Here is a 23,004-nt window from a genome sequence, read left to right as displayed (position 1 = left end):
CAAACCCTTACAGACTACTGCTGAGTGCACTGGGAGCATCCAAGGCTGCTGCAGGCCATGGGGAGACTGGGACGGGTTTTGTGAACCTCCCTGTGGGCCTGGAGGTAAGGCACTGAGCCTGAACCCCCTCCAACCCTTCCAATGGAAGGAGGTCTCCTTTCCCTAGAGAACTGCATGATGACAGATGTGAGTCCCACGGGAATGAGAAATGCAAAAAACCCTGGAGTATAAGAGGAAGCATATCCTGCCTGCATGGAGACACAAACCTCAACAGGAGCAAGTGCATGGAGTTGAGACTATATAAATACCATAGCAGGGTTCAGACATCTGTGACTAATTGTATCTCCACCTGCTCTTTATACATATACATATATATATATGTGCATGTATATACATGTACCCACATTTTATACCTAGCTACTAATACTGCTGAGGTTTCCCTAAGGCACCCCCTCTGTGTCCCACCATTCTGAGACCCTCTGCCACTGTACACTCTGGGGAAATCCTTCCCCACCCCAGTACTGCTTCCTTTATTATCTCTGCCCAGTTGTGGTTTATAAGTTGTTTAAATCTCTTCTAGGAACAGATAAAGATCACAGTTACCCAGAATCCAAAAACACAGACAGCTTGAAATGTGGTTAGACTCTGCCCTACTTTCATTGAGTTGAGAGCAAGGCTCTGACAAGGTGCTCAGGGGAGATGAGAAGACCCATTTCAGCAAATCACCCCTTCCTCCCAGCCCAAGAAATAAACCTAATGCGCCCTTTCCAAACCTGCTGCATCTTTTCAAACCACATTGCCTCTCCTCCTGGTTTGCCCAGGACTTGCAGGTGAGCAGGGCATAAAGCTATGGAGCCTAGGAGAGATGCTGTCCTGCACTGCAACACTTGGCACAGGTACAGGCACGTCCCCAAGCTGAGAGAGGTGCAAGGGATTCACTAAATCAGGGCCATGAGGATGGCAATGCAGGGTGTGCTGCAGATTAAGAACAAGGTGAGTTGGTAGTTTTTACCATCCACATGCTCACCGACAGCTTTTCCCCATAGCAGGATGCTGCCTAGGCTGGGGGAGCTGCAGAAGTGGAAGTGCTGCCTGGGACTTCCCTCCTGTGAAAAATCCCCTCCCTGGGAAGTCCACACTGGGTTTCAGAGCTACTGTTTGGCTGTGCCTCCAAGGTGAGTTGGCTCCCTTGCACTGTTAGGCTCCTCTTACAGCAGTATTTCCAGGGATCTGCAGTGATCTGGGAAGGGATACTGCTGAATAAATGCCAGGGGTTTTTTTTTTCCTTCTCTTGAGTGGTGCCTGCCCACAGACCAACCTGCAGGCATGGATGTGTGTTTCCCTCACCCATTTTGCCTGTGGTCTGATTCTGATAACCCTGGACTTTTCTAACAAGCACTGCTGGTATTCAGAGGAGATGGGACTCGGGCGGGGGAGAACACCTTGCAGATATATACCTCCAGCTCTATGACCTTCTCCAAAGTAGAGAATCTTTGCTGAATGATTCCACCCATAATTCCAGGTGGAATACATGGAGCAGTACACAGACAAGCCACTTGCAGACACTAATATTTCAAGGGTATTACTTAACCCTGCTTGGAAGGGCTTGTATCAAAGCAAGTATCAGAGCATTACAGGGGAATTTTTGCTGGTGCTTTTATTAGAGGTAGCAACAGTGAGGTGTTTCTGGAAAAGGGTTTGCTGCAGTCAAGGCCATAAGGAGATGCTGAAGAAGGTTTCATCTGAAAGATAGTATAGATCATTATGATATTTAGTAATGCCACTTACAGGGGCTGACTTGAACAGCCTTAGAAGGAAGAATGAAAAAATCCTTCCTTATATGTTTGTGCCAGCAAACACATTAGGATCTCCTGCAAGAAGTTTTTCCATCCTATTGAAAAGCTTTGTTAGAAAGAATGATGAGAAGGGTAATAATAAGGCACTAATTATACCTGATCCTTCTATAATCTTTCTCTCTGCAGAGTTCAGGAGCACTTTACTGCTATTATTGGATTTGAACAGTCCCATCTGGATAACATACGACTGATTTGTTTGCATGGCTTATTTTAGGTATCTCAGCACATGCATTAGACTTGCCTTCCTATCTGGTTGATTCCTTGCACAGTCTGGAAGAGCAGGAAAAGATCTGCAGCTCATGTTCTCCACCACCCCATTCTCCCATCCCAATGCCTAGGAGAGCTCCTTACAGAAGACCAAGGATAAAAGGAACCATCAGTCCTTCCTAACTCAGTACTGCAGAAGGTACAACTGCAGTACTGAAGCACTTAGAACATGGAGTCTGGATACTACCAGGAACGCCTGGATTTGCACCTGTATTACTCTAGGCTTGAGATTCCATGGATTCCAAAACGACTCAAGATGCACTGAAAGTCTGGCAGCAAGGACCTGGCAAACACCTCATGCTCTGTGATCAGCATAGCTGCTACCTGAACCTTTTAAACAAAGGGATTAACTGCATGTTTCCAGCACACACAGAAACAGGGAAAGCGTGAGGGTGCTCACATCTTTCTGGATTTAGCACTCCTTGAAACAACATCTCGGTTACAGAGACACTGCTGCGCTCTGGCTGCAACTGCCATTCACCATGTCATTAAATGAGTGACCATCAGTGCCACGAATCTTGTCCCCTTGCAGGAGCTCTTGAGTGTGAAGCTGGGCACTTGCTGCTTCACTCTACCAGGGCCAGGAGAAATGAGAAATTGAAAATAATCAGCCCATACTTAAAAACCCTATATAAAAATGAGATTAAGAAAAAATAGTTAAAAGCACAATACAAAAACTATGGTTTACGTGACTTGGACAGTTTTCAGTCTGAAAATCACAGCAATTTGTCACTAGTTTGCAGTTCGAGGAGGGAATGTCCCTTTCAGACTGAACTACTATAAAACAAGCACAAGTTGCCTGATCCTTTTGTTCCTCTCACCACTTTTTAGGGATATTTTTTTGTCCTGTGAACTGAAGAAGGGTTTTCTCCTGCATCCCTTACATATCCCAACCGGCTTCATTCACAAGGACAGATGAGGTTTCTAATGTCTGCCCATCCCTAAGGCTGTGGGACATCTTGTTGAAGAGTTTAAGAGGACCCATTAGCCCTGTCTAGTTTTCCCCTACTTAATTTTGGTGTATTATATCCAGTCTCCTCACTTTCATTCTCCTACATCCTTCAGAGCCGTCTCTGTCAATTTGTTTACTTCTAGTTTATTTTTAAAAGACAAACCCCCAATGGACATAAGCTCTCAAGTCCCTTTTGAAAATGCTGTCTTCTCTGTAAGTGCTTTGTTTGTGATCCTCTCCAATCCTTTAGGCTATTGTTTACAAGCTGGAAGGCATCTGCACTAGGGCTAATCATGCCGAATGCCAGCAATTCCCCCAGCATGATTTGTTGCACAAACCAGTGGGAGCAGGGTTTGTTTTGATTACGTTTAGTGTGGAAAACCCACTTTTTGCTTACATCAGCCTGACAAAACAGGGAGGCCTAATCCAAAATCTTCAGAGAGGAACAATAATCTGGTCATTGATTTCAGTGGCATCTGGGACCAGCTCAAAGATTGAGAGCTCTCAATCTTTGTTGTCTTGTTCCCAAGACACCACCCTCTTGTTCAATCTTTGCTGTCTTGTTCCCAAGACACCACCCTCCCAAGGGTGGTGTCTTGGGAAAGCAGGTAGCTCAGGAGGCAAAAATATTTAAAAGTGTATGCAAGTCATTTGCTCTGGGATGGATGAACCTAGCAGCCTGCCTAGTGCTTTGTTTCTCAAAGCTCTGCAGCTCCTTTCTGACATGCAGTTAGTCAGGCTGGGAGCCCCCAGCTCTGTCCCCACCAGCCGTCACCTCAGGCTGATGCTGGCCTCCCCAGTGCCCCCAGCTGACAATTGAGACTCCTTCACTCATTCTGAATGATGGTGATGTTTTTATCCTCAGCCTGTGCTGATGCTTGCCTCCAGGCATCAGATGGGTGTCCCAATTTTTCTGCTTGTGAAAGCTGGGAAGAAGCGCCGGAGGGCTGCTCCCTTTGGGGCTGCCATCAAACTCTGGGGCACGCAACTGCACTGCAGGGAGGGTGTACAGGTCTGCCAGGTGCAGACCCCTGTGTCTCAAGAGGCCCAGCACAGTTCTGGGAGCTCAGCACAGCTGTCCCTCACCAAGCCACTGGCTCAATTAGCCTGGGCTGCCCCCTGTGCTGCTGAGCCTCAGGCTGAGCCTAGGCGGCCTTGTTCCCACATTCCTGCCATAGCAGAGGTCTGCTCCACAAGGCACAGAACTCAAAAGCTCCACCTGGATCCTGCCTCTCCCCTGTTTTCCAACTCTGCTTTTCTTCCTCCAGAGGTGCTCCATCAATCACCATTAATCCCTTTTTGTACCCACATAGAGGTTAGCCTTGCAGGTGGCCTGTGGCAGGGATTTCCAGAGCTTAAGCTACTATACGTCACATGAAGAAATGTCTCCTTTTGAGTCTTGAAGTATTTCGTCAGACGCCTCCCTGGATTTTTAAGAAAACACATGGTCCATAGCATTTAGGCTTTATAGGTCCATACTCCATAGCATTTAGGCTTTATAGATCTCTGCCACAGACCTCAGCCATCTCTTTTCTGGCTGAAGAGTCCTACTATTGAGCCAGCCCTTGCATAGGAAACGTTTGGAAGTACTTTGCTTTGCCTGAATCAAAACCTCAGCTCCGCCAGCCCCAGCTGAGATCAGAAGGCAGCAGGAGCCTGCCAAGACCCAGGCAGCTCTGCAGGGAGGCATCAGGAGTTTCAGAGCAACTCTGCCACATCTCCCTCTCCCTCTGACACCTGCTTTCTCTCTGAAGGCTGCCCTCATCTGCCTGGCCTTTGCACCCGGGAATGGCACAGGGCAGGCAGAAAGCTCCAGTGCGTGCAGTTTTAACTGTACAGATGCCAAACATCTGAGGAACTGGGGCAAAACAAACTCCATCAGACAAACCCATCACATTTCCCTAGCCAAGGTGTGTTGTAAATTAAGGGGTTTTGCACACTTAGAGACTAATGACACATAAGACTAAATACACATTTTTAGAGGGACATCAGGGTAAGGGTCAAAACTGAGACCTTACACACAATCCTGTGCGTACACAGACTTGATTTTGAAGCTTGACTACCTAAGAAATCACTGAGGATGACCAAATGTTAATACACTTTTAAAGTGGTTTTGCACAAACTTGTGTCTTTTTGTGAATTTTTGTGAATCCTGATCCCTAACAACATACAGACCTTTATGTCAGAGGTAATCAAGTATTATTACAAGAGCTGATGGCTGTGGGGCCCCTCCTGAGCACACACATGGGTACATATGGAAGTTATTAGCAAGTTCCAGTGAAGAATTTTTGGAAATTAACCCTTGGGGTCCCAGAGCACTACCAACAGACAGCTAGCTGGGAGCAGACAAAGAGCAGTTTCCTGCTGGATGCCTGCAGCATATTGGGACTGAGATCCAGGCCCTTCACAGCATGGTAGAGGAAGCCCCTCTCGCAAGCACTAAACTTTTCAACTTCTGCTGTTAGGAAGAACACTTGAAAAAAACCATCTGCAAAGCCTGTGTAAGTTTCCTCGACAAAGTGAAATGAGTCAGCTGGAGAAATGTATAACATAACATATAAAAATGCAAACAATTTTCTTCTATTCCCCAAATGGTGCTCAAGAGGTTGTGAGGAAGTTTGCAATTTCTTTTTAAGTCCCCTTAGGAGCCACCAAAAGAAACATTTGGATACAGACCACCAGGAGCTACTCCTACGTGACAGAGGGACCCATTCAGAGGCAGCGTCATTAAAGTGAACATCTCCCACTCTAATGAACACAGCAGGATAGTGTTACCCCATGGAAGTAAATTCTTACCCTTTTGCTTTGTACATCTTTTTTCTCAAGAGCTGAAAAAAAACGTTTCTCCTCCAACATCCAAGCAGAGAATGAAGGATTCTAATGCTTGCCTCAGCCAATGCACTTTTCACTTTCCTGTTCTTTCTACATTGATTTCCTTTCTTGCACCAATCCTGATCTGCAGAGTGACCTCTCCTTGGGAATAATGAGGATACTCACACATGATGTGCTTTCAACTTCCACAATATAACAATGCTTGGCAGTAATTCACTGCTTTTCATCCACAGATCTCAAATCAATTCGCTGCAGCCCTGCATGGAATTGACTTACTTGTAAGACTGAGACAAGTGCTTGCTGCGCAATTAAACAAAAAAAAAAAAAAAAAAAAAGGGAACAAAATAAAGTAGACTTTATTAAAATACAAACTATTTCCTTCTCCTATGGTGTGATTTTCCTAAAGTGCAATCCAGGCTGCAAATAGGGCTCCTCTGCAGCCCCCAGCTGCACAACCCAAGATGCTCATTTGTGGCCAAATGAGAGCAGTTCACAGCCAGGTCAGAGCAATACTGTCAGAAAGCTCTTCCCTCAGTGAGGTATAACCATGGCCAGAAAACAGAAGCATTCCTGTGCTCAGTTCTAAACACGGAAGAAATTATACTGCTCCTCCACCCCCTTACTTTCTGAAGGGAAGGCAGGAAGGGAGCCAAGGCACCTCAGCAGACACCTTCAAGAAAGCAAAGGATCGAGGGGTGGACATAATGCCTGGGCCAGCAGATCCAGTCCCACTCTTCCATGGCAGAGAGGGAGAGCAGCTGTGTGTCTGACCCTGCTGAGGCAGGGCCTTCACCCAAGAGCCCAGGAACGGTCCCAGAGGTGCCCAGAGCCACCTCAGATGCTGGCAGCAAGCAACACTATGCCCACATGTCAGCCACCCCAGGGCACACACCCTGCAGAAATGAACAATCCCAGCTCCTGCTTTTGCACTGGGCTGAGACACAGTAGCTGCAGGGCCACCGAGCTGCCTCTGGCCTCCGGCAGCTGGAAGGAGCACGCAGCAAGGACAAGATTACCACTTCCCTGACACTTAATCTAACTACCTTGGTTGATAAGCCAATGCCCTGAGACAGGCAGCCAGGCACCTCACTGCCAGCAGGGCAACAAAGCCCTACAGAGAATAATTCAGAGTGTCTAAGTTAGGCTCCTGTGATGAATCACAGCCTGTATCTCTCTCTGTGCTGACCACACACTTTAGTTCCTCAGATAAAACAGCTGAAGACAATAGAGCAAATTCAGTGTGCTCTCTTTCTCTGTTCAGCTTTTTTCTTCCATACAGGTCTGAAGAGGAAAGTCAGCATGAGCAAAGCAGGCTGTCTGCCCAGCCATGGATGCTTAGCAGCCTATAAAATAGTTTGGCTCAAATTTTAGAGTATCTGAATTTCTTCTTTCATGTAGCTGTTTTCAATCACTTATTTTGAAGACATCATACCGATTATCCCTGAAATGAACCATGACCCTATTTAAGCCAACTGTGTTCCTCTCATGTGTACTCATACTCACCAGTTCAAGTTCACTGATGCTGTGCCCTGTTCTAAGATCTTGAATTACTTATTTTTTTTCAAACACTCAGTACAAATTTTGAGGTACTAAAAAAACTTCCTAAAAATGTAGGGCTGAGATTTTCAGAAGTATTCTCTGTTTAGAAAATTCTTCACTACATTACACTACAAGATGAATTTAAGTTTAATGTTCCCAGCTAGGACCACTCATTTATGCTCTGCTTGTGTTCTTTATGAGAAATTCACTTAAGTCAGTTTCAGTTTGATTGCCAAGGCTGGGCACTAAACTAACTGGGCTTCTAACATTAGAAGGGAGTGAAGTTATCACCAAGTATTCACTGACTTTTAAAAATCAATATAAAAATTTTATTAAAATTTTAGAAGTTTTATATAAAAAATTCCTTGCCTTTCAGAGGCAAAACCAAAACATCTTCTGATGCTCGACAGATGGCAGCAGCACACTATCACATGAGCTTAAGAAAGGGTGCAGGATCCCATCTCTTCACACCCTCCCAGGGCAGATACAACTCTCCAGACCAGGGTTATCTCTGCAGGAATGCCATGCCCTTAAGTACAGCATAACCCATCTTCACTCTCCAAAATCCAATCAAATAAAGCAATGCAAAAGCCAGTGAAGCTGCATGTATTGTACATGGCTGCAATGGTTTCACTTGGTGGAAACACCGGCCTCTGAAGTAACAGGCATCACATTTGTGCTGCAGGGAGTGAAACGTGCTCTTGCTCCACCATAGCTTCGTGGGTCAGCACAAGGGTCACGCCCATCAATGTCCAAGCTGCACTGCTGTGGGACTGGACTCAGCTGCACTCCACCAGGGCAGATTTGAGGCAGGAATGAGCTCAAGCACTTTGGGGTAGAAGAGAACACAGGGTGGACCTGGGAAGACGAGCAGCTCACCTTTTTCTGAAGCTTTTAAGTTATAAATGGAGCAAAGAGGAGGACTTTGTGGCAGTGGCAATGTCTGCTCTTTAGGTCTGGCTTTACCCCAGGCACATCTGGGAAAGTCACACTCACTATGTATGTATGAGGACACATCTGTCACAGCCACTGGGTTCAAGCTCTGCTCCCTCTGCCCTCCCCCTTCCTCTCCCAGCAGCCAGTCCAGCATCACTGGTGTGGCACACATCCCACCAGCACAGCCATAAAAGAGGCATCTCCTTTCATCTCCCATATGCATCCATCATCTCCTAGCCCAGGACAGAGAGGGGCTGGGGCCAACGCTCCCCTCTGACCCTCCCCTTCTATCCAGGGGTGAGAACACCTCTTCCCTCAGACACATTCCCAAGGAGCCCCCCAGCCCTGCTCTGTCCTCTGTTGCGGCACCAGCAGGGAGGCTCTGGCGACACAATTCCCGCAGCGTGGGCACTGCCCGGCGGCTCCGGCACAAGGGCTCAGAGAAGACCAGGGGAGTTCCCCCCATCTCATCAAAGTGCAAGGGGTTGTTCCGGGTCCCCGCCACCACCAGCTCCAGCAGCCGGACTACGCAGTCTGAAAACCAGTTCTTGAGGCGGAAATAGCCCTCCTGGAAAGAGATCCGAAGGCTGACGGGCCCCGTGGGCATCCGCACGCTCAGGCTGAACAAGCAGTTCCCCTGCGAGCTGTCCCGCACCAAGTAGGTGCCTACAGGCTCCCGCTGGAGCTTGGCGTGAGCCTCCCCCACAGACAAGGGGCCCCAGTAGAAGTCACTGGCCTGGAGGATATTGAGGGATCGCTCCAGGACTTCCCACTCGCAGCTACGAAACATCCGGAAACGATCGGGCAAGCCGGGCGGCACGGGGCTGGGGAGAACGCTCCGATGCTGCCTTTGCAGAGGAGAAACGGTGCTCTGTGTGTTGTGCAGGTCATCTGGCCTCCCTCTGATCATCTCTCAAAGAGCCCATGAATCCTGGACAGATGCTGCCTTTACCATGCTTCCTCCTTTGCATCCAGCCTGTGGGACAGAAGGAGAGTGAGGCAAACCCAGTACCTTCTTCAACCTGGGCAAGACACTTCCCGTGGGAGAAAGTCCAGCACGAGTACCAAAGAGGGTATCAAGGAGCTATTGCATGTCACCAACCCCCAGCTGTGGGGAAAACCAAGGATATATGTGCAGAAAGGGCTCCAGCTGGATCCCCACCAGCACAAGGTGGCACTTTACAGAGCTTGGCATCCATTGGGTTTCTGTGATTCACAGCCAAGGGCTCCTACACACCCTCCAGCAGGCTAGTTTGAACCCAGCAGATCTCAACATTTCAAGATTTCCCTCTGATAGACATTCGGGACTCTTCAGAGTGGCCTTGAGATTGGAGAGGTGAAATGACACCACAAATGAAAAGGGAAAGATTTCCTAAAGGAGGAAAGTATAATTTACTTTGTCATTCAGTGAAAGGTAGAAAGGTTTCCTCACACTTCTCCAACCCCTTCTCTGGCAAAAAGATTGACAATGGGACTTAGCAAAAGCAGAAGACAGGTATGAGCCTTTCTCACCAAATCCCAGGAACCACTCCCTTGTCCCAAGACATGCCTGTTTCACTATGTCAGGAGAAAGCAAAGGTCTCAGATCAAGACCACTCAAGAAATGTTACATCAACTTCAAGGCTGAAACTACCTTGAATGAGTTCACTTAACACTGGTACCAGGCACTGCTGATGCCCTTCCAGACTCTTAACTTCTGTTTCTCCCAGAAGGACAACTCCCCCTGCCTGCAGACAATGCTGCCCGCTCCCAGTCACCGTCCTCTAATGTACTGTCATGACCCTGCTCATCTCCTGCACCTTGTGTTATCACCAGGCTGTTTTGCATTTCTGAACCCACTGTTGCCATCAGCCATCCAAGTCACTTCAATTATATTAAAAAATATATATATTCTAAATGTGTGTGTCTGTATAGACACAAATAAAAAAACCACAGCCCTAAGCCAGAGAGGCTCATTCTGTGTGAGAAGCTGAGCTGTAACATACCACTTCCCCAGGCCTGACAAGTCAGTAGCTCGCTGCCAAATGCTGCCCTCGCTCCCTTGACATACTCCATTAACCCAGTCATACTCACTCACAGCACAGCCATGCTTGGAGCAGAACAGAGTGCTGGCACAGCCTGCAGCAGAGGAAGACGCACTTCATCTCCAGCAATCCCCCCCCCCTGCCACCACAGACTTGCCAGAGCACTGGGGCTCAGGGCTTGTATCAGGCAGGCAGGCAGCCCCCCAGGGAATGTGCAGGGACCTGTGCTGGGCCTGCTCTGCAGGGAGAGCTTCTAATTAAGCTTAGCTCCTTGCAAGGTTCCCCTTTGCCAGCTATTCAAAAGCCTCACATTCCTTTTGGTGCTCGTGCCAGCGGGGTGGCTATGCTGGTGGCCACTGCACCCCAGGGGAGGACACACATCTTTCCTTCACAGGGGCACAGTAGTTAGGGAGAGCAGGCATGTGCCTGGCAGTGCCTTACCACAGATACCTTTTCTAGTCTAACATCTCTCTCAATACTTAACAGTAATATGAATAATGTAGCTGCCAGGCACGTTTCATATATGGAGCCCTAAGCATCCTTTCCAAGAGCAGCCTAGGAAGCTTATCCAGCTTATCGCCCTGTGATTTGCAGTCCACAAGCTGCTAATGTCCCTGGTACTGTTCTGAGTGCTGTTGATCCTGCCCTCTACATAGTTTCATAGTAGGAGGGAAATTCCATGCTTAGAGAAAGGTGGGAGGGGTGGGAAGGAGTTAATCAAGTTGGGTTTTTCTTTTCCATTTAAAAAGAAAGAAAGAAAAAAAAAACCAGCAGTTGAAAGCTGCTTAGACTATTCAGCAAGTCAGAATAAATCTTAGGTGAAGGTGATTTAGTGAGCAGGATGCAAACACACACAGTCACCACTACAGCAACAAGGGCCATCTATCACCACTGAAAACTCAGCATCGAAGGCACCACAAGGAGTTGTAGCATCACTGCTCCTCTCCTTCTTCTCTCTGCTGGTGAGGAAGCTACAGGGCCCTCTGACATCAGCTCCTATAGGAAACAGAGGTCATCTGCTAGGTGCCTCCAGGGCTGTAGCTGTAGCTTCAAAAGGAGTGATAAAGAACCTTCCTAAACAGCAATTTCTCTTGGGTCCAAATGGAAATTTTGCCAATTTCACGGGTCGAGGTTGGAAATTTAATTCAACCAAAAAAACAGAAGCAGGCAGCTGTCTTTCAATTCCAGGCTAGTTTTAAAAATAACAACAAATATATAATTTGTATAGGGCTGCAGATTCTATTTGACAGAAGATAAACCCAAACTGGTTTTCTCCCAGTTTTCAACCTTTAGTCATTCACCCAAGTCCTTTAAGAAAAATCCACTGCTACTAGAAATCTGGCTGACTAAGAACTGAGACTGTCATAATTTCAAATTCAAAGTAAATGCAAAAATAGCACCTTGACAATTTGTTCATTTAGTTTGAAATCTACATATAGGTCAGAGCCTGAGATGGGGGGAATTTGTTTAGCTTCACTGACCCATTTCCAAGAGCTAAGTGCCTGGCCTGCAGCACAGCATTAGTTACAGTAATATTAGCCCTAAAAGTGCTTCCTGATACTACCTTTAAGGTTCACTTTTAATGGCTCAACAGGTCCTAGGCGTACACAGCCTCCACATCACAGAGGATGTGCAGACCCAGGATTAGGAATAAGCCAGGGGTGTAATAAAACACACATGCATAATTAGTTCTGCTGACTTGTCACACCATGATTTGCTTTCCCTCTTTTCCCCTCCAAAAAACCCCAAAAAACCCCAACGCCCAAACAAGTTACTACCTCTCTACTGCAAGTCAGAACAATGCTTGCAGCCAAAGCAACATATCCTAAAAAGCTGGTGTCCTGCTGAATTAAAAGGCTGGATAAGTTTCCCCAGACTTTCTGATTTACTGCAAGTTCAAGAGCTTTTCAAAATAAGTGCTCTTGACACAGGGCATTCTGCTTTCCTCCTCACTCACGACCCAGGCAAGGCAGGGTGTTTTATATAAGGAGACAATTCTAGTAAACCAGGGGACTGTGCACAGCGTGTGGTGTCAGCCAAGCCAGCCCTGCACCCTGGGGCTTGACAAATCTGGCATGTTCAACATCAGCCTCAAGTACTCAGCCATGATGCATCCTCGAACTCTTCTTCTAGGACACTTGAAAAAGCTTACCTCTTTGTCTTTGCCACCCATAGGGATGAGTTTCTGAATGTCAGGACTGCAAGTGGTCCAAATTCAAAAGCTCTGATGCGGCACTTCCCAGTTTCTGCACAGCTTTACTTAAGAGCAAATCCATCCTTTGAAAAGAAAAAGACATCCATCAAGCAGGTGACTAAGCCCATTAGTTTGCTGTAATGTGGATCTAAAATACAACAAATCTGGGGACAGGTTGTTTGTCTCTATCTCTTTGATCTGTGTTACTGTAGAAACACGTATACAGCACTTCAGATAGCAACAGAGACAGCAGATTGTTGCTGTTGTAGTTATTATTGCTATTTACAAAGCCATGAGCTGAGTAGGTCCAGGCAGCTCACAGTGGCCCAAGGACAAGTGGAAAGACCATAAAGTTGCCATCATCTTCCAAAAGCAGGAACCATAACACTCTAATATTAAGAGATGATGGCGACAAAAATAAACCTAAGGATTCAGAACAGCAAAGTCCCAACTTGTTCTGAATACAAAACACAACATTTAGAGTATCTAATTTGATACCACATAGGTATCCATTCACTGTGACCCAATCTGTTCTGGCCCACACTCTTCTGCCCTGCTTCCCTAGCTCTCAAGACTTTTCCTCCTCACCTCTCAGATGGAAAAGTAAACCCACTGACCTGGTGGAGCTGCAGACCACCATGTGTGCAGTCACGTGTCTGTCAGTGGATCCATCAGCAAGCTGAAAAAACAATCCCAGCTTTCTGCAGGCCTTTCAGAGGCAGGCCCTGCACAGCTTCACTTGTACCCATGTAACATCGCTTCTCCACATCCTCCCCAGCCCAGTCCAAACTGGGCACACACCCCACAAGCTACACTGACTTGCCACTAGCAAAATCCCATTATTACACATTATTGCCATCCCATTATTACACTTTTCCATTCCTGCTCCATTTGGCTTTGACATCTCCCAGATATCAACCCTGCAGTTCCCAGAGCAGTTAGATGGAGGCTGGGATTAGGAAAAGCTCTCCCTAACGTACCCTGCAAGGCCTTGCGACAGCGTCCCTACTCCAGGCAGCAGTGCCGGAGCAGACATCGCTTGTTTGCACGTCTGCATCCCACAGAAATGTGCTGCCCACTGATTTGTGGCTGGGAAGGCTGTTTCAAAGGAAAGCTTGAGCAAAGGGCTGGAAGAAAACTCCCTGGTAAGAGCCAAGCACGCAGCTCTGGGTTTAATGGTAGGCCAGGCTGGCTCTCAGGCCGCCACCGCCTGCCACACACTGGCACAGGTTTGAACCACGCCGTCACCGCCACGGTGCACGGTCACACCAATGAGCACCCTGCCACAGCCAAGGAGACCAGGGCTGATCCAGAAAGGATCATGGAGGGGGAAGGGAAAGGAGATGCACAGACAGACATGCCAAAGAGAACAGAGGGAGCTGTGGTTAGAGGAAGAATGTGGCCCAGCTCAGCCAAGAGGACCAGTGTTAATCACAGCCAATTTCTCCAGCACAAAGCAGGCCTTGGAGACATTGCAGTTCCCTCTATCTTTTATGCCATGGCAGTTTGATGTGAGGGTGCCATTATGTCTGACACATGAGAGAATATGTGGGAAAAAAACCAAACCACACCACAATACATACCCCAAACCAAAACTGCATTTCCCTATACAACCAGCATCCAAGGATGCAATATTTAAAAAAAAAGCTGAGGCAGCACACACACTGTGGCAGCTCCTATTTCGCACAGCAGAGACACAGTGCAGGAAGATCCTGCATGCAGGCTCTGGGAATCAGCAGTTGGACACCTTGCGAGAACACTTGTCTTATCAAACACTTCCTGACATTTGGGTCTGGAGAACATACTTCAAAACCCACAAATAACTTTGCATGGATCTGATATTAATGTTTGGTACTTCTTAACATATTTTTCTATGACACATGTTTTCTGAATTAATATGGCACTTTGCTGATAGGGGCTGAAAGGTTTTTACTCCAAGAAAACCCACAAGACAGTGTGATCTCTGACAAATATTCTTCAAGGGAGGGAAGTCTGCGAGCACTTTGGTTTCTCCATGACACATGTTAATAAAAACCCAACAAGGTGGCAGTTTAAAGGAAAAACCAATTGTCTTGACTGAGCTAATTGAAGGAGCTAGAAGAAAGACATCCATTTTTAGGGTCCCCTTTTCAAGCCTTGGAAATACTATGCACTTTCAGAAACTTGTTCAAATACAAGAGCCTACTCCTCATCTAAATAGCCCAATGTGAAACTGTAATCCTGCCATTTCAGAACAGAGAAGTCTCATCACTTCCCTGGTCTCAGAGGCTGCTCTGCAGTAGCCACAAGCAACTACAGCTTATTCCACAGCAAGTAAAACTACCAAAACTACCATCTGACTTCTGCCAAAGATATCTTCTACTGAAGACTAAATTATTTCTGCCTTCTCCTGTAACTGGGGAAACAAGAAGAAAAAAAAAATAGAAAAAGGAAATCAGGAGGAGTTACTACTAAGTTCCAAAGCTGCAGCTGAGCCTATCCTGCTTTGGCTTAAGCAGAGAGTTGTTGCTTGCCTCTGGCCAACAGCATTTTTGGTAAGTGAGGGAAGCCCAGTGGCGTTGCTCCTGACCTTTGCAGTTTCACAGCGAGCAGCCATTCCTGTCAATGTCAGTGCTGCACAGCTACACAAAACCTCAGCCCTGTGCTTGGCCAGGGAACACAGAATCTGGGCTGCTGCCTTGCCATCCCTCCCTCCACACCACATACCAGCTCAGGAAGCAGCCCTCTGGAAAGGTGGCTGGAGCTCTCCCCACCTTGGGGGCAGAAACAAGGGGACAGGGAGAGGACACAAGGAGGAAGAAGAAAGATGCCAAGATAACAGCAGTCCCTCGTGTCTCCCTACTTGAAATGCTCCATCCCATCTCCCTGCTGAGAGAGGGATCAGTGGGAAGGGGGTAGCGATGCCCAGGGCTGCCTCCAAGCCATCATGGCTCCTCAGCATTACCAGCTTCCCCCACCCCCAGACCAGCAGCACAGGTACATTTCCTCTGCCTCTCTCTACTAAACTGACTTTGTTCCAAAACCCTGTTTGAGGAAATGAGTAAATCCTGAGACACAAAAGCCATCAGTGGTCCGGCTTTTTATCAAAACCATCACACTGAGCCGGAAAGGAATTCAAAGAAGCAGCTAACTCTGAGGAATTAGCAGTGTCTGCAGCTAAAGCTGGCTCAGAATCCTTACCAGAACTATGCTGCTAGAAGAGTCCCAGATGATTAACCAACAGGACCACAGGGGGACAAGGGAAACACCCTGCCTTGGCTCTTCAGGAGGACCAGCTTCAAAAGATGTGAGGGGCCATTATGCAGCACCAGTTACTGTGCCTTCAGAGCAAAGAGCAAGGGTCAGAAAGCACAGACACACCACAACACTAAGTTTTATAGTGGGGGATTTCCAACACACAAAATAAAGAAACTAGTCCTGAGAGTTAAAAGTAAAAAGAATTAAAAAAAAAATTAAGTCATGAAAGGTTATTTAGGAAATCTTAAGTGACAGAGTGTGCAGGCCTCCCACAAATGACAGCAGAGATGCTGCCTGGCTAAGAAGACAGGCTTGGGGGACAATATGGATCACACTGCAGGTATCACTGTAGGTGCAACAGCTGGCAAGAGTTTCTGCTGTGGATCAGAGACATCAAACACACATACACTACAAAACCACAGTCCCTATTCAAATCTCTCTACAACCTCAATAATCCTTCAGAAGATGAAAAAATCATCCTGGAGGAGCCAATATAAAGGAATATAAATTATTGACAGTAGGGAACAAATTTATATGAGGATGGCTGTTAGGAAACTGGGACAGTAGGTGGCCAAGACAAACAAAACAAAACCCAGAAAACATATGGCATTTTCAGTTTATCAAAAACAGAAAACCTCAGGGGGAATAATTTAGTTGAGTGGGATACCAGCTAGTGGGGACAGGAACACTGCAGAAAAGTTACACAAGCAAGCAGGTATTTTTTTCTTGCACAGGATGTTGAGATTTCCCAGTATTTAATGCTGATTAACCTGAAAGGAAAAATGAGGGGGCTCTATCAGAAGAGACAGGGAAAAGTGACATTAAAGCAGAAAGCCAGCTGGGCACGGTGGACTATACCTGGAGATTTGGAATTGGAAATGGATGGCTGAGATACAAAGAGACCATCTCTCAAGCAAGTGTTCTCTCAAGCAAATCAGCTGCACTAGCAATTGCCAGAGGGCTGCAAGTATTGGAAGGAACTTTTTTTGACATGTGCTGCTAAAGCAGGAGCAGCACAAGGCTACCTGGTGTGGGGGGAGAGCCAACCCCCTGGGAGAGTTCCCCATCAGGCAGATGGCACCTGAAGAAACAACAGATGACAGGACACACTTTGTGCTTCCTCAAAGCAAGTCAAAAAGCAAGACATGGAACACAAGCTAAAGAGCCAGCAAGATGCCAGGACCTGTAAAGCAGATGGGCAGAAGACATGGGGCAGTCATGCCACAGGGTGAATGGGAGGTAGAAGAGGGGTGGCCGGAGGAAACCAAGGGACTTCAGCCCCTGCACATCTGGTCACCTCTCTGCCACTCTCCCAGCCACTGCATCTTCCCCCTGGTTTGACTCAGCCCACTTTGCAGAGCAGCCCACCTCACTCCTCAACAGGCTGGTGGGTACAAGCAGCCCAAAGGCTCCCCCATCTTTTATGCAAGCAGCTCCCTCCCCCGTGACTGTGCAAACTCACAGGCTGACCCAGGTCTCTTCCTAGAATTGTCTCTCCATCTTCAAGCTGTCAGTACCCACAACACCCCCGAGGCTAACCTTGCTCCCCAGCAGGCAGCTCACAGCCTCATGTTACTTAAATCCAACTCAAAATGTAGCGAGCCCTCTCCATTGCCTTCCCAGGGTAAACAGTGACAAAATCACTTCACTCCCTGCAGGACAGAGAAGTCAGAGGTCATTAAAAATTCATCAGCAGGAAGGCAGCAGGAGGTCAGGCAGGACTCTGTCCTGACACACACAAATGCACGCAGGCTTGTAGAAAAACCAGCTGGGTCTATCTTTTCAAGAGCAATTAATTAAGTGGTGCAGCTGACCAATGAGCCAAGTAACAATGCTGAGGGTTCATTAAGGAAAGCTCCAGCTCCGAATGCAAAAGCAGTCATTTAACAACCAAGAGGCAAGTGGGACTGGGAGGGTGCAAAATGGATGGGAATGTAACAGTAATGTCACCACCTGAGAGAATACTGAGAGAGTTCTAGTTACCTGAAATAAAAACATACAGAGCTGAAACAAAGAGGGTAGGCCTGAAGATGGGTAATAAGAAGCAACACGTAATTGTACAGAGAGAGACTGGAGAAATTTCTTGCTCAGTTTAGAGAGCAGATATATATACAAGAGGATGCTAGAGAAAGATACAGTACAATCAGGACATTCTTTTTGTATTCTTTCAGAAAACCAGATGAGAGGAAGTTCAAAGGTGACCAAGATTGAAAAGTAACTAATTTGAAAACTCATAAAAGGAAAAACTCCAATCATGTAGACTGGGGAAAGTGAGAGAGCTGATCTGAGAAGTCTCATTTCTCTTCCTCTCAAATGTCTTTGCTTTGTTTCTATGCTGTACCCACCACATCATGCTTTAGCAGACCTTAGGCAGAGGAATCCAGCAGCAAAGGGCTGGGGTTTTGAGCAACACCTTTTTAAGACATCTCTTAACCATTCAAACCTGACATAACACTAAGGGGAGCCCAGCACAAGGCATAAATGTCCTTTGTGCAAAACTGAAGTAGTAAACAAGGGCATATGAAGTCAATATGAGGAATCAACGATGGACCTGCTGCAGAGTTAAAATAGCTCTGTCCATGTTTTCCTCTTTCTTTGATGACTAAAAAGAACAGCACCTCTTCTTTGGATCTGCTTACGTGAAAATCGGCATGCACCCTACACAAACAGCAGATTTCAGTCTTTACTGCTAAAGCGGTAAATGTTTCTCCTGCTCCAACTTCTCTCCTTCCACACCACAAAATCTCACCAGAATACAAGGTAGAACTAAAATATGGATAAAGAACAACACTGGTGATCTGTCAAAAAGCACAAACAATCCATTCCTGCACAATCAAACCTGTGCTATCATCACTGGTGTGCGAACCGAGGCAAACTTATGCTGAATCCCCTTAGCTTCAGCAAGGGGCCTTCAGCAGGATGTGCAGAAGCCCAGCTACACAGTACAGATTGCAGATCTCTGGCATTTTCCAACTGCTAACAGCCACACTCATTTTCTTAGCTTTAGCCTAAGTTTTCAAATAAACTTTGCTACTGAGGAAGTACGAAAGTAGATCCAAACTGTTTCTCAACTGCAGAATCACATACATGCAAAAACTCCTTCGTTGCACAAGTCACATTCTGAAGTCAAATTTTTTTTCAGCATTTGCAGGGAGTGAGGGGAAGGACAAAAACCCTCTGCAACAAGGGCAACCGAATGCTGCCAGCTTGTCCCAATTTTCCCAGCCCCTGCTCCAGTACAAAGCTAAAGGAGCCCATCTGCAAACTTAACAGTGGCACCGTTTGATTCTTCCCCTCAACTCTGCATGTGTTTGCGAACAAGCAGAAGTACACAAAGTGCAGGAGGAGCAGGAAGGGAGAAGGCAGAGAGAATGTGCATTATCAAAATACCTTGAGAGCAGTTCTTGGAAATGTGCAGCCTGCGAGCCTGTATCAGACACTCATTTCCTGTGAAGTGCACACAGGCCTTTTCATTTCTCCACTGAAGAGGATGAAAATAAGGGGCAGCTCTGAAGTCTCCAAAGACAACACAAACCAGCATTTAGCCATTCTACTAAAACGGAATTTACATTTTTACACTATTAAATACCGATTGAACAGAAGCATTGAGTTCCAGAAGTTTAAAAAGTAGGATTTTCTACACCTCTCACTTCTAAATCTTAACTTGAAACCTGACACTTGGTGAGGGGAGAGGGGGAAGAATTCTACTCATCATTTTGATCACTCACTAACACAAAGTCACCAAATCCTACTACATCAAACAGCACTGCACCTTTTTTTTAAAAAGTTGAGACAGATTTCAGCAAAATGGTGAGCTAATAAATACCTTACTGAGGCAGAAGGATGCAGGATATGCACAAATGCAAACCAGAAGAGTAGGTTGTAATGAAGTAGACTGACAGGATAAAGGGGATAAGTTGCTATCATACCTGCCTCTGCCTCTACTTACACGTAACCAAGGATCTAATTAATGTAGCATTTAGTTGCATTATTTTAAATAAATATGCCTCCTAATGACATACACGCTTAACACCTTTACTCTCTAAAATATATGGCTCCTGTATGGCTTACTCAGCTCTCACACCATCCACATCTTAAGTTACAGAGATGCATGTGCCTTCCTCTCCCATCTTGTGAGCTTCTGGCAAGCAGCACTAGCTGAGGTCTGCAGTGGCCTGGAATAACAACTCAGGAACACACCACCTCCCCACAGCTTTTATTAATCTAACCACAGTATCAACCCGAACAAAATGATGTCATATTTAAGTATTGGCACTATCTCTTTATTGCTGACCAAACCAAGGCTGGAGAAATCAGGACAGAGAAGCCTGTGGGTGGCAAGAGGAGAGCGGGTGGCAAGGAGCTGCAGGGAAAAACTAGGAGAAAAGAGCAAAACATTCCCAGTGGGGACAGAGAAAAAGAGAAACAAGGGAAAAAATACAGCTCTAAAGGCACATTTTCTCCTTTGTTTCTCAGCAATGCAACCACAGTATTAGTGACAGCAATTAAGAATTTACACCACCCAGCCCCAGCTCTATCCTTGCACAAACCGACCACCAACTTCACAGAAATCCCAGCTGGACTGAGGAGGGCAAGAGGCACTGGCTGCATGTCTGAAGCTGTCATCTGGAAACTGAATTTGGCCTTCTCTGAGCAGACACACTGAGGACAGAGACACACACCTGGAAAGATCTGAAGAAGCTCAGCCTCTCCCTAGTGCTCCTCTATGCCCATTTTGGGGACCCAAGCACAGTTTACCTGTGCCTTCCAACACAATCTTACAGAAAACCCCTGTGTTGCCACTCAACCCCACTTTTAAGTAAGTGATAAGACAGGTTATTAAAGGACATGCAACATACAGAATATTAACAAGGAACACAGAAATAACAAAGGCCCAGATCCCAGTTTAACTCAGGAAAAGATGGGAACTTGTGTGGGAGGTTGGCATCCCAGTAATCCTGCGGGTTTGTGCCCAAGAGCCGTCCCCTCTGAAGGGAACAAGAATCCATACTTCAACAACTATGTTTTAAATCACATACCCAGCAGAATCACTCATGAACACAGAAACAAAGCTTGGCTTCATCTGCAGCGACTGGCCACATTCATCGACTGGCCACATTTCATCGTAACTTGATTCAACTAAAAGCAACATTATGTGATAATACAGCCTCAGTCTCACAAACTTCTGTGCATGTGCATGATTTTAAAGCACATGACCATTGCCCCGCTGTGACTGAATGGGCCATTTGACACTCGCACAGAATCTGAATTGCAGTTGCAGTTGTTTGGAGAAAGAAGATATGCTTGCATACCTTCCTAAGGACACAGTCAATAGAGAATGAAACATCAGGAAACTAGTTATTTCCGATTCCCCCATTTTACAGAGTTGAGTATGGTCAACATGTGACTGGGTTTTTCATTTAAATTCTCTGAGAGCTGCAAGGACTAGAACTAGTAAATGGCACTGTCTGGACCACACAGTCCTAAATAGCAGCTTGCTAACAATACTCTTTACCCTCAACTTTCCAGAACAATGGTCAAGCCACATCTCCCTTCTTCACCATGTAGGAGAAGAAAAAAGCCAGGAACATTAACTTAGCATTCTTGAGTTCTTCTCAGCTACCTCTGGGATTCATCCAGATCCTGTTTCCCAGCCTGTTTTAGCAAGAAGTAATATACACTTAAACTAAATTAAAAAAAAAAAAAAGAAAAAGAAACCTAAGAGTAGCATGAGCTGAGGTTTTACGCGGTAACCATTCCAAAATTCTCAGTAACAGCGCGTGTGTTTGTGGGAAAAAGTGAGTAGCGGATCCTGCATGGCTGTGAGCACCATGACTCAGATTGCATAAAGAAGGAGGATTTAGCGATAACCTTTGCGATGAGGCTTTTCATGGGCGCGCAGCACTGATCTTCTGAGAAACAGCAGGTGTGAGGCTGCGTTCTGACTGTGCCAGGTCTGGAGGACGGCGAGTTTCTCCGCCCTTCAAGGCAACCCCAACCGGGCATGTGCACCCCCGGTTCACAGTTACCCCTCTTCCCTGTAACGCCTTCACTCCCTTTGCCAGCTAAGACGAAGTGTAACAACACTCTGAGCATCGCTTCTCCAGTGCTTTATGTGAAAGAAGTGCTGTGAAGACCAAGTTACCCAGACCTGTGCGGCTGCTTCCCTACAGACCCATCTAAGACATTACATAATTTGCAGGTTTCACTTTAAAAGAAAGAGCTCCCTGTCCTGACGCCGTGAAGAACACCTTGACAGCAGGACAGTCCCCGTGGAGCCTCCCAGGCTACTCCCAGCACCCCGCCGCCACCCCAATACAGCACATGGCTCCCTTCAAGACCGGCAGTGAGATCCCGGCACCCCAAATCTCCCTCGACTCCTCGGGAAAAGCCCCCCCAAGCTCCAACACGCTTCTTCTTCCCAGCCAAGAGCAGGCCCCAACACCCCCAGGAGCCAAATCAGTGGGGGCTGCACCCCCTCGCAAGCCAAGGGGAGATCGGAGCAGACGGACAGACAGACAGACTCCTCGCAGCCCCCCCCCAAAAAGGCCGCTTCCAGTTAACGCAGCACAACTTACTCTCGGCACCTCCGGGGCCACGGGCGGGCGGCGCTGCCTCCGGTGCGAGCGAGCGCTCAGCGCCGGGGCAACAGCGGCGCTGCCTGGCCCGGCCCCCGCCGCTCTCCCGCCCCGAAGCCAAACGGAGGCGGCCCCGCTCCCCGCATCCCCCCCCGGCCCCTCTGCTCACAAAGGGGCCGGTGCGCGGCTTACCGGGGGCGGCGAGGCTGCCCCGCCGGGCCCTCCTCGGCCGCGGGGCGGGCGGGCGCCGCGGCGGCGGCTTCGGCTCGGGGGAGCGGAGCGGCACAGAAGGGAGGGGAGAGGTAGGAGGGGAGGAAACCCCCAAAATGTTTCTTTTCCGAGGAAGGAGCCACGGGGGGAGGGGAAGGGGAGGGGTTTCTCCCTCCACCACGCCGTCTTTCCACGGCGTGGCTCTTGCAAGGGGAAAAAAAGAAAAAAAAAAAAAGTAAAGAAGAAAAAAGTTTGGGTTTTTGTAAAAGAAAACTTGGACGGATGCGGGGGGGGGGGGGGGGGGGGAAGAGAAAGGAAAAAAGGAAAGGAAGAAAAAGGATGCCGTGAAAGCCCCTCCGCCGCAGAGTGGCAGAGGAAC

The 23,004-nt window shown here is 47.2% G+C and overlaps 1 protein-coding gene across 2 annotated transcripts; it reads right to left on the bottom strand.

Annotated features, from left to right (window-relative positions):
• Nucleotides 1-7,752: 7,752 nt before the first annotated feature.
• Nucleotides 7,753-22,679, bottom strand: LOC118698395 (suppressor of cytokine signaling 1-like). Of its 2 annotated transcripts, none has more exons than XM_036401637.2 (3): nt 22,608-22,679; nt 12,559-12,683; nt 7,753-9,358 (listed from the first exon to the last, which is right to left on the bottom strand). In XM_036401637.2, the coding sequence occupies exon 3, from the start codon at nt 9,290-9,292 to the stop codon at nt 8,609-8,611; it is 684 nt and encodes a 227-aa protein (XP_036257530.1). In that variant the 5' UTR covers nt 9,293-9,358; nt 12,559-12,683; nt 22,608-22,679; the 3' UTR covers nt 7,753-8,608. The 2 variants fall into 2 exon arrangements, with proteins under 2 accessions (XP_036257530.1, XP_036257531.1); XM_036401638.2 differs by lacking the exon at nt 22,608-22,679 and adding an exon at nt 22,416-22,479.
• Between the last annotated feature and the right edge of the window lie 325 nt (nt 22,680-23,004).

The sequence above is a fragment of the Molothrus ater genome, chromosome 5 (assembly GCF_012460135.2).
Source record: "Molothrus ater isolate BHLD 08-10-18 breed brown headed cowbird chromosome 5, BPBGC_Mater_1.1, whole genome shotgun sequence".
In the NCBI taxonomy this organism is placed as follows: domain Eukaryota; kingdom Metazoa; phylum Chordata; class Aves; order Passeriformes; family Icteridae; genus Molothrus; species Molothrus ater.
Note: the sequence above shows the minus strand (reverse complement) of the source record. Positions and strands in the feature narration are given on the sequence as shown.